Consider the following 12,439-nt stretch of genomic DNA (forward strand, 5'->3'; position numbering starts at 1 on the left):
AACATACTAAATGCTTCAGAGTGTTTTAGAAGCCAGATGCAAAGCACTGCAGTTAGAAAACATTAGCCAGCAAAGATGAAGTCCAGGGTTACTTGGCAGATGCTGACACAGAAATACGTCAAAGCATGACGTGAAGATTGACGTAGGACCTAGAATTGATGCTTCAGGAGATGAGCTAAAATGAGTTAAGTGCTCCGCATGCATAAGTTCCATCTGTCTTCATGTTCCTCTAATTTTGACCATTCTTCATCATCAAATTATCATTTAGTGATGAGGTTTTGCATTTGTACGCTCAGATCACATTTAGGGCACTGATGGGCAAGGCCTTTTCTTTCACATTACATGAAAATTTTCAAATAAATGGAAAATATGTTTGTTTTATACTTATAATCAGTGACCTGAAGTTATGAATTATGTTTTAGAAGAGAAGAACACGTTTGGAACCATAAATAAAGGTGAGAAAACAATGACAAAATTTCCATTTTGGCTGAACAATTCCTTTACACAATCTTACACTATTCTTAGTATCAAAGTGTGTGTGTTTGTGATTCATCACATCGAAGGGTTATTCGAAAACCCAAAGTAGAAAACAAATGGGGAAAAGTGGGCAGAAGTGGGCTATTTTGTGGTGTCTGAAGGTTTGGTTTGCTCTTGTGTGATTCTTTCAGTGATGGATGTTTTGCATTTGTAAGCTTGGATCATGATTAGGACGCTTGTGGGCGAGCTTTGCACATCTGTAGTTGGTATTGCTGTGAGGTGTGCCTTCATTGTTGCTCCTGAGAGGAACTTGTCGTTATGTCTCCCGCTGTTCTGGGGATCCACCGTCTCATTATGGCCATATGCTACCAGCACATCCAGACACTGTGACATGCATTATACAAGTGGATTAATGCAGCCCGGATCCACCCTGCTAGCCAGCTTTGATCTCCACTCTGGATTTCCAGAAATAGACAATACTGACTCATTCATACACTTGCTTTTAGGCATCTTGATTTCATTAGATGTGTGTATATGTACAGTGTTTGCGTATGGAGTATATAAAAAATATATGTTTTCCAATTGCGAGTGTCTGATTGATGTCAGGTCTTCAACCCTGCTTCTGGAGACTCACTGTCCAGCAAAGTTTATTTCTAACCTGCTTTACAACACCTGCTTGGGATTTTCCAGTGATCCCGAAGAGCTTAATTAGCTGATTTAGTTGTGTTTGATTAGGTTTGGAGCTAAACTCTGCAGGACAGTGGGTCCTGGGTTGAAGACCCTTACAAAACTATAAGATATTTCGGTAACACTATACGGGTGCACTAATATGCATTAATTCATGCTTAACTAATGCACAGATAATGATGAGTTAATGTATAACTCATGAAGAACTAGACCATTAATTAAATATTACTGCAATAAAATATTACTGTAATAACATATTTTATGAACTAATAGTGTAAATGAATGTGTTAATTACCACAATTAGTCAAAGCTATGCACTTCAACTTCCAGTTGTCTGCTTTAATTAATCATTAGCTAATGATTTGCAAAGGTATCATCATGTTATGACTTTACTTGTTGGGGCACATCATTATTAACTAGTCATTTAGTAATTGTAGTAATTTGCACATGAATTTGCAATAACAATGAAGTAATTAATCATGTATTAATGCATATTAGTGTACCTGTCATATTATCTGGAAGTTGAAATACAAGGCTTTTGCCCATTATGGTAATTAACATATTAATTTACACTATTAGTTAAAAAATGAGTTATTATGGAATTAATCCACAATTACATATTTAATTAATAACAATTCATGTATGAACTAATACATTAACCTTACATACTCTTAATTTGTTCCTAATGTGGTAATCATTAATGGATAGCTTAAATAATCATTAGTTACACATTAATTCAGTATTATCTGTGCATTAGTTAAGCATGAATCAATGCTTATTAGTGGACCCGTATTGTAAAGTGTTACCGATATTTCCCAATATATAAATGATCAATATATTAAATGATATAACACTATATTAAAGCTGCCATCTGCAACTTTTTTTTTGATCATATTCAGCGAATTTTACACTATATTCGGACAGAACAACATAAATAAAGTGGTTTTAGAAAAAATCCCAAGCATGTTATTTGTTTTGCAAAAATCCACTGCTCCATGTCCATTGTATACAATCAGCGCAGGGGTGTGTGTGATATGATTGTCAATCACAAGTCGTGCACACACACATCAATGCACACGCCTGAAGTTCGCGGAGTAGCGAAGTGTGACATGCTTTCACGACATGCTTTGCGGCAACGACGTCACACGCATCAACAACAACATATGAAGCACAAAGTCAGTTGTACGCATTTCAGATGTGATACTCAACGTTGGAAAAAGCAAAGAAAACGCGGTTGGAAGAGACTAGGAAAAGAGAATCTGAACGCGAGAGGAACCGGTCGGGCTTTCACTAGTTGATGCGAGCTAAAAAGCAGCACTGGATTCAACAGCAATGCTGACCTGCCGATCTTGTTGATGGACTAGTAAGTCTATGTTGTTGTACTTTCTTGTAGTATGTCATTTTTTTTACGATGCTGTTCATTCATCCATTGTTGGAAATTAGACCAGTCCAATAATTTCCACATATGTCTAGCTACGACAGTCCAACTATTCCACAGCAACTATATGGGTCCCTGTTTGACAAAAACACAATTTCTACATCTTTAAGTGTGTGCATGCTGATACCAGATAACATTCCTCTCATTAGCTGAATCTGATCTCTAATGTGTAAAGAAAATTAGCAGCTAACATGCTAATCAAATCAGTTCAACACAAAGAGAAAAACGACCAGCTGTGTTTTTGTTTATTTGGTCATGCCGACTGAATAACAGTGGTGATGAAGATGATTAAAGGAAATGTAAACTGTCTATGTTATCATACTTGAGCATTTAAAACCTCATATTTAGTGATGTTTGATAAACACAGCAGTGAATACAAAAAAACTGAATGGCAATGTATTGCACCGTTTGACTTCATTCCATCTCTGTGACAAGTACTGCTTAGTTTAAGAGGGTAACTTGGGTATAAGAAACAACTACTGTCATAGAGTGAATTTGCATCTTTACTCTGTAAGTTTTTTTCACATTAATCTGAACAGACAAATTAAATGCAAACGCTGGACTAAATGTTTTTGTTGATGTAGGATTTGACAGGAAGTTGTCAATACACTTTGCAATATGCCTATATGGGCTATATGCACGCATAAATTCCGCATTTGACGCAAGGATGCTCGTCCATTTCCGGTTGTGGAGATTAAAGCGGAGGAAAACCGAGGAAAACAGGATTATGGCAGAGTCTTCAAAATTTACTGTCCTCCAGTCTTTGAAATGAAACGTACATACGTTTAGATGTAATTTTATATATAGTTATATTTATTTTATATAATTTTAAAAAGAAGCATAAGCACAACGAGGGGTGTCTGTTTTATCTGTTTTTGTGACTAACGTTTCTTTAGTATAACCATGGAGTATAAAATTCAATATAAATTCTCGTTATTGCATTGGACACTACGATCGGCGGAAGTTATCGAGCATCCCTAATGCTTCACCGGAAATACCGCCGTACATAGAGCCCATTGCATGCCATTGTCATAAATTAAGATCATTAAAAACACATTGAACATGGTGCCTATAATAGTCTAAAATAGTACGACCGTTCTTTGAAATTATTATCTCTGTTGTGTTCCAGTTGTCAGTCAGAATGGCAGTCCTCGCGTGAATACCCTAATTCATTCATGTAAGAACTGTCAACTGAAAAGTGGAACACAACAGAGATATTCAATATCAGAATAATGTCCTTTGGGTGAACTATCAATTTAGATACTAAACTTTGGTGAAGTGATACCTTAATCATGCTTGTTTTCGCCTGTCACACCATGAAACAGAGAAAAGAAAATCATATTGACTTTGAAGAAGGGACCTGAGCCCTAACTTTGTACTTGCATATTAGAGGTTGGTTATTTTGACTTGCGCCTTAAAGCGATAGTCTAGTTCACTAACTGACGTTAAAGGTAAAGCGTCAGTTGTATGACGGCCCGGGATCGCCATCTACCGACGTTTAAGGGGGCCCTAAAAAGGCGGATATTGACGTATGGTCAAAATATGTCCCAAAACGTCATTTATATGACTTTTTGGGATGAGACTGTGTTAAAAAAAGATATTATTTTGAAGAATGATCGGTATAAGTTGATGGGTCCCATTGACTTCCATTGAATAAAAAAAAAAAAAAACTGAGAAAGTCGGCCTATCCACTTTTTGGTTATCCATATTCTTTAAAATATATTTTGTGTTCATCAGAAGAACTAAATTCATTCAGGTTTGGAACATATTGAGGGTGAGTAATTGGTGACAATTTTCATTTTAATTAATTACCCTAACAACCACTTATCAATGTGTTAAAAAAAACACACACACACACACACACACACTAACACCGGCAATCATTTAAGACCCTAAGCTGACTGGATTTAAACCTGTGTTTCCCACATTAGCACCTTGCCAGTTTTTGCTTGGATAAAGTGATGGGAAATTCGTATCCTTAAACTGACTCTCTTGTTTGATCTCGTTCATCAAAATGAATGAATCTTTATTTGAGTCATTTCGGTAATTTAAGTGGCTTTAAATGTTATTCTTTTAACAGCCAAATTCCCTGAACACATACACCTATGCAATCTTGATTAAGAAATCATTATAATGCAGCCAAAGATAATATAAAGAGAACATAAATATTTACTTTACCTTCTGAGTTTTTCATTCATTTGTCATGTGACAGACGCAATGAACTGTTCATGAATGACCCATCACTACTTGGAAGTTTTTCAGTCCATGAACATCAGAAAAGACTGATAGAAAAAATGTGTTCAAACAAATAAAACCTTAGGACCAGGAGTCAAGTCCAAATCCAGAATCTGACAAAAGTGTACTGAGAGGCCCAAACTGCTGCCACAAAAAATATTTCTCCAAAAACACACTCATAGATAACATTTGTGTTTAAGATAACTAAAACAAGCAAACAGCTGATCAGATTTACGCCACTGGTTTGTATGATCAACATTAACCCGTAACACCCTGAAGATCTCTCAACCTCCTCTGACTCAAAGAGTAGAGTAACAACTGTAACATCACAACCTGAGAGGGAAATTAAGTAGAAACATTGTAACCTGGCATGGTGTGCAAGATAACCTTCATCAGACTGGAAACAAAATCTATATAGAATGATCTCATCCACAATAACTGTAAATTTTCCCAAGGGATGCCAAAGCCAACAATAAGACATCTTAAACATCACAAATCTATTCAAAGCTGACCCAAACAGTTCAAACGAAGGCCTTGTGAAACCTTCCAAGACTATAGCCGCCACATACCTTTATCGCCTTTATCCATTTCCACGCTATTTGTGAGGTTTAACCACAGTTGTCCCTTTAGTTGCCACCAGCCCTGCAGTAGTTACTGTAGATCACATGTTTGGTGGTATGAAGCGCAAAATCAATCCTCAGGAGTCAAGCCAGCAACCTCGTCCATATTTTTTTTTGGGGAGATCAGCCTGAAATGTTTGCAGTAACACCATTGGCTCATGCTAGTCCAGCTTTAATGCCATATCCAAAATTTTGCTATAAGCCAGAGAAGGATGTGGTTCCTAAGTGCATGTGGCAAGAGTCGTTCTCCTGCCCTAAACTGAACTCCTCAGAGTCTGAAGCGGCAGTGGAGAAAACATCACCATCATGTCTAAAACAGCAAGCTACCTGCATTGGGTACAGCTCATCATGTGCAAATTTCACTAGAGAAACACACTACCAGACCAAGAGTAAGAGAGAAATACACTCACCGGCCACTTTATTAGGTACACCTGTCCAACTGCTCGTTAACACTTAATTTCTAAGCAGCCAATCACATGGCGGCAACTCAGTGCATTTAGGCATGTAGACATGGTCAAGACAATCTCCTGCAGTTCAAACCGAGCATCAGTATGGGGAAGAAAGGTGATTTGAGTGACTTTGAACGTGGCATGATTGTTGTGGGCGGAAATGCCTTGTTGATGCCAGAGGTCAGAGGAGAATGGCCAGACTGGTTCGAGCTAATAGAAGGGCAACAGTGACTCAAATAACCACCCGTTACAACCAAGGTGGACAGAAGAGCATCTCTGAACGCACAGTACGTCGAACTTTGAGGCAGATGGGCTACAGCAGCAGAAGACCACACCGGGTGCCACTCCTTTCAGCTAAGAACAGGAAACTGAGGCTACAATTTGCACAAGCTCATCGAAATTGGACAATAGAAGATTGGAAAAACGTTGCCTGGTCTGATGAGTCTCGATTTCTGCTGCGACATTCGGATGGTAGGGTCAGAATTTGGCGTCTACAACATGAAAGCATGGATCCATCCTGCCTTGTATCAACGGTTCAGGCTGGTGGTGGTGGTGTCATGGTGTGGGGAATATTTTATTGGCACTCTTTGGGCCCCTTGGTACCAATTGAGCATCGTTGCAACACCACAGCCTACCTGAGTATTGTTGCTGACCATGTCCATCCCTTTATGACCACAATGTACCCAACTTCTGATGGCTACTTTCAGCAGGATAATGTGCCATGTCATAAAGCTGGAATCATCTCAGACTGGTTTCTTGAACATGACAATGAGTTCGCTGTACTCAAATGGCCTCCACAGTCACCAGATCTCAATCCAATAGAGCATCTTTGGGATGTGGTGGAACGGGAGATTCGCATCATGGATGTGCAGCCGACAAATCTGCGGCAACTGTGTGATGCCATCATGTCAATATGGACCAAACTCCCTGAGGAATGCTTCCAGCACCTTGTTGAATCTATGCCACGAAGAATTGAGGCAGTTCTGAAGGCAAAATGGGGTCCAACCCGTTACTAGCATGGGGTACCTAATAAAGTGGCCGGTGAGTGTACATCTCCATAGCTTCAAGCTTAAAGGGTTAGTTCACCCAAAAATGAAAATTCTCCCATGATTTACTCACCCTCAAGTCATCCTAGGTCTATATGACATTCTAATTTCAGCGAATACAATATAAAAAAAAAAAATGTCCTGGCTCTTCCAAGCATACGCTCTTACAAGCACATGTAGTGGAGTAAAGAGTGCAATATTTCCCTCTCAAATGTAAACGTAAAACGTAAAGTCATGAGTCCACCCCAAAAATGATACTCACTGCGTGAAAAGAGCTGTAATCGGGCATGTAAAACTCCTGAGTACTCCTGTGTACTCCACAAATAAACGTGTGTATACGGGAGTTTGCTGTCCCGTCACACAATCCCGAAAACTCCTGGATATGTACCAAGTTTGGAGCACAGCAGGGAGCCACTAGGGCCATCAGTTACCATGGTGAATAATCCCCAGGTCGGGGTCAATGCAAGGGAACATTAGCATTTCACACCTTTGGGACACAAGGCAGTGGCCTTCTTTCAATTGGTCAGAGATCTTACATAGGATTGGGTGCTCAATGCTTTGTCCCTCCTCTAAACCCCCACACTATTGGTCCAGTTTATGGCCTCATTTGGGTTTATTATTACTCATTATTAAAATTCATTGTCATTGGTGTTCATGGTTGTAATGTCAAGACAATCAGATAGACAAAGTTGAGTTTGTTATTTTTATTATTTGTAAATGACACTGGGCACATGGCATATATATTTATATACACACAGTCAAAACATTAGCACAGAATACATTTTACTATTAGTCATACAATAAATAACCCCATATAATATATAAGGCCTGTGTATAATATATGTAAAACAATATAATAACCCGAACAACCCACACCGACTTTCCATCCAAGATGGCATCCTACTGTTCAGACATGTGGTCAACTGTTGCAGTCTTCCAGATAGATGCATCTTCCTCTGTCTGGAGAACCCCAGTCCTGCAGCTCAGTAGCTGCAAAATGGGAGGGAAAAAAGTAATTAAACCACTGAAAATATCAAATGTGTTGGGATGGGAGCCTCTTCCAGGCTGAGGGTTTTACTCAGATTTATATGTATTTATACTTACTCTTCTTTTTCTTTGTCTCATGAGCATAATGATCCTGCTGTCCTCCATCTTGTCTTTGTTCTCATCTTGGGCCATCCTGTAACCCCTTCTAACAGTTTCAAAATATGTCTTGCAGGATGCTAGAGAGATGGAGATAGAGAGGGGGAGAATATGTTTATTTGTAACTAACTAATCTATACAGTTAAATAGTTGTAGCCTTGGTACATTCTCTTGTGACTTACCTTTAACAACAGCAGGATCTACGTCCGGTACAGCCATTAAAAAGATTATGACCTCGAGGTTGTGGGGGGAGGATAGACTGTGAAGCAGTAATTAAAGAAGCTTGATTAAAAATATAATTTAGAAGAAAATACTGTTATGAAAGCATAGTTTTAAAGATATACCTTGTCTGTGCGTCATATTTGTGTATGTTGTTTTCCCCATTGTGCGATCTCCATATCCATTCCTGTAAAAATCCAACATAGTATGAGGGCTCAATTCGAATAGATTTATAAATAAAGCACACAAAGTTAAGCAGACACTGTGATGGTCAGAAAATAACTTACCGCAACAGAATTATTCCCAGCTCTCTTTAATTTCTTTGAAGCAGGCTCCTCTTTTGCCTCTTTGAGCTCATTGATGTCAGCCTCCATCTTATCCAACCTCATGTCCATCATCTCCAGCTTTTCAAATATCCTCTTCAAACTTTCATTTGCCATATACACCAGTCTGTTTTCGTTCGAACTCAGAGATTTAATAGCCATATTGTCCCTATGTAAAGGAGTAACATCTCCACTCTGCTCTCCGTAACACTTGTTGAAGACTGACACAATGTAAAGCCTATCACCTTTCCTGAATACTAATGAGGGGGGCAGGGGAATAGGGGCAAACTTGAGCCAGTCCCAAAACAAATTAGCATTTAAAAAGCCAAGCCATCAACTAACAGCATGTGGTCAGACAAGTTCCTGTTTCCGGGCCTTTACAGGCATTTACAGGTACGCATAACAAAGTTCCAAAGATCCCTGCCAAACAGCACATTTCGCGGGCGTTTCCATTGTCCGAATTCTCCCGTATACACACCTTTTGACGCAGTGACTCGAGTAAAGTACAGATCCCTCAAAATTGTGTAAGTACTGTGAAATACTCCGTTACTGTCCGGCTCTGACATTCACTCTAGAGAGAACACAAGAAAGACAGAGTACAAATTAATGAGAATAACCACTGCATCTTCTTGAGAGAGGATCTTTTAAAATAACGATTTTCAGAAAATAGTCTGTATGCTTATTATGAGATCTACGTAATCTGCAGGCAATGTAAATCGATTTGTTTTTTGTTTGACATTTGCAGAGCAATGTGGGATAGCCAACTGTCTTCCTTTTTGAGAAAAGGAGGGGAGAATTGGGTGAAGAACTCTAATCTAGAAATTATCACAGTGTGAGCAGATCGATAACACTTTAAACACTGATTGTGCATGCAGAAAGCCTAAGCACTTAACTCACTTATCGGTGTTGAATGCGCGTCTTTTTGAGGTACTGTTGACATAGTGCCTCAGAGATGGTGTTCACCTGGATGGTGTTCCCATTGCACCAGCTACCGACACAGCTTCAAGTGAACCTATGAATCGAGAACTTTGTTTTTTAAGTCTGGTTTTGTTATCTAAATAGTTTTTCTTTATTTTAAAAAATGTGACTTTTACATTGAGCTGTTGAACGTGCTTGAGAAAGACTGAAATGGTTGAGCTGGCCCACAGGAACAGCGACAGCCCAGACGAGAAGGGCATTCTGTTTAATAAAAGCATATTACAGGCTCAGAAAAAGAATGAAAGAAGATGAAGAAAAACTGTGCTGCAGTCCCTGTTGATATTAGAGTCTTGATCAATTCCATCTCTCTCTTTTTGCTCCTCCGGGAAGATTTTATAGAGATATTAATAATTGATGTTTATATTAACCTCCATATTTGTGCTTTGTATCATGTCAAAAAGAAGAAAGCCAGCAGCCTATGAAGTGTTGTGTTTATCATAAGATCCACTGTCGCAGAGAGACAGAGTCGCCACATGCCCTCTTGATCAATGTAAATCTTGTTGGAGAAAATTAACGTGATTTCCTCTGTTTGTTTATTGAATATTTCATTGGTTCTGTTCCATTAGACGGTAGTCGAGAATCAGGTAATTTAATCTCCGTCTCTATCATAGCGATCCATGGAAATCAGAGATTCATTAAACATGGATTTGACACAAGATTAAAAGGCATCTGAGTGTGCTCTATCGATCAGCTTAGATTCCTTTGTGAACCATTGCACTGTTGAAGGTCAATGAATCGGAGTTCTATATTGAAGCCACATGATGAATATCAACTTTACACATCCACTCTGAGTAGATGTGTGCATCCACTAAACAAGTCATTATATTATTCATAATGGGGCTATGTGGCTTCGACTTACTGGAATCCTTTTGGACAATTAAGTAGTACTACGAGTTCAAGTGATAATATCAAACAGATTTGGAAATATCGGAGTCCCTGTGAACGCTCGAGACAGACTCAGATCATGATGCTGACCTGCTCATACAAATCAACATCGGCAACCGCAACATCCACCAATTTTCCAGGGGGTTTTGTTGCAGACCTTGGAAATCTGTCTGTGACAGCAAAATCCAGGCAAAAAGTAGTGTAGTGTAAACTTGCCTTAAGTCACACAGAACAAATGGTAAATGGACTGCATTTATAGAGCACTTTCACAGACCCAATGGCCACCAAAGCGCTTTACATTTTGCCTCACGTTCACCCATTCACTCACTCATTCATACACCGACCGTGGTGTCAGCCATACAAGGCGCCATCCAGCTCGTCAGGAGCAGCTGGGGTTAGGTGTCTTGCTCATGGACACCTTGATGCTTGGTCAGGTAGAACCAGGGATTGAACCACCAACCATGGCAGTGGCTGTAGGGCTGTGCGATATGGGAAAAAAATATCATGATTTCTTGATTTTTTTTTTTCCGATTTCGATTTCAATCACGATTTTGACACAAACAGACATGCTTTACAGTTTTAACGCATTCTATATGAATTTGAAACTTATTTCCAAAGGAAACCAATTAGAGCTTTATCGCGTACAGTGTTTCCCCTACCATTGTTTTAGAGGGGCGGCCCGTCCCCCCAAAAATGAAGACGAAATCCAGTCATTAGAAGGAATTTAATGTATATTTTCAAAGGAATAAATAGAAAGAGGTTCAGTAAATCAAATCGCGATGTGGACTAGTGTGTGTGTGTGTGAATATTAAACCACAAAGACTATTTAAATACAAATCCTGCTTGCCATGTTCCATGTGAATGAATGGTGCAGCCGACGTGCAGTTTCATTTATCACACACACACTGAAGACACTGAGGCCCCGTCCACACTACTGCGTTTTCGTTTAAAAACAGAGACCTTTTGCTACGTATGCACCTTCCGTCCACACTAAAACGGGGAAAAACGAAGACCTAAAACGGAGAAGTTTAGAAACGCTGCAGCTGTGTTTTGCGTTTTGAAAATCCGGAGAGCGTTTTAGTGTGGACGAGACAAAACGGAGAACTTCAGAAACGCTGACGCTTGGCTCTATGATTGGGTGTTATCCGTCATGACGTATCCTTCCCTGATTCGTCATTCACTGTTTACACCGGTGCGCGCATGCCCAGTGTTGGTGAATGGTCACGTGATCCGCGTTTTCAGTCGTTTTAATGTGGACGGAGATCGTTTCTTATACGCAGATAAAACGCTGGTGTGGACCGAGATCCTATTCCTTTTAATTATCCGTTTTTAAACGAAAACGCAGTAGTGTGGACGGGGCCTGAAGCACGTGTGACACGCTGTTTTTTGCCTATATGAAGACAGAAATGCATGATCTTCCTCTCCAGGCTCTAGATCCACTGTGAAAGTCACTTTGTGATCATTTAACCACTTCATTTGAACTGACATTGAATCAACGTGGAAACGACGTCTCTTATGACATCGAAACAACGTTGATATGGCATTGTTTTGCTCATCGAATTAACGTTGAACCAACGTCAGACGCGGCATTCTTCAAAGCTAAATGAAAATCGAAAATTGGTTTGCTTTCATAACGTTGAAACAACGTTGATTTCAAGTTGATTTTCCGTTAGTTTTGAAAGAATGACGCGTCTGACGTTGGTTCAACGGTAATTCGATGAGCAAAACCATGTCAGATCAACGTTGTTTCGATGTCATGTTTCCACGTTGATTCAATGTCAGTTTGCTATCTGGGAAACAATCATCATGACATAAACACACAAAATCTCAAAAGGTCTTCGCGGCAACCAGTCAAAATAAAAGTTCGGTTTAACTTGACAGAAATATATTCCTGTTGTATAGTAGAATTAAGATATGTCCCAATGTAATAATACACTAA

The 12,439-nt window shown here is 39.3% G+C and overlaps 1 protein-coding gene across 1 annotated transcript; it reads right to left on the bottom strand.

Annotated features, from left to right (window-relative positions):
- Window positions 1–7,665: 7,665 nt before the first annotated feature.
- On the bottom strand, window positions 7,666–9,123 carry LOC148977301 (uncharacterized). Its single transcript, XM_089135372.1, has 5 exons — window positions 8,602–9,123; window positions 8,440–8,501; window positions 8,278–8,354; window positions 8,057–8,175; window positions 7,666–7,942 (listed from the first exon to the last, which is right to left on the bottom strand). The coding sequence occupies exons 1-5, from the start codon at window positions 8,797–8,799 to the stop codon at window positions 7,853–7,855; spliced, it is 546 nt and encodes a 181-aa protein (XP_088991498.1). The 5' UTR covers window positions 8,800–9,123; the 3' UTR covers window positions 7,666–7,852.
- Between the last annotated feature and the right edge of the window lie 3,316 nt (window positions 9,124–12,439).

This window comes from Pimephales promelas, chromosome 10 (assembly GCF_988280905.1).
Source record: "Pimephales promelas chromosome 10, fPimPro1.hap1.1, whole genome shotgun sequence".
In the NCBI taxonomy this organism is placed as follows: Eukaryota; Metazoa; Chordata; class Actinopteri; order Cypriniformes; family Leuciscidae; genus Pimephales; species Pimephales promelas.

What these genes read in the sequence shown, in the direction of transcription:
- LOC148977301 (XM_089135372.1), bottom strand. Translation starts at nt 8,799, where the DNA reads ATGGCTATTAAATCTCTGAGTTCGAACGAAAACAGACTGGTGTATATG. An exon ending in AGATCCTGCTGTTGTTAAAG is followed by an intron (nt 8,176 to 8,277) that starts GTAAGTCACAAG and finishes CCATCTCTCTAG; the next exon opens with CATCCTGCAAGACATATTTT. An exon ending in TGAGACAAAGAAAAAGAAGA is followed by an intron (nt 7,943 to 8,056) that starts GTAAGTATAAAT and finishes CCCATTTTGCAG; the next exon opens with CTACTGAGCTGCAGGACTGG.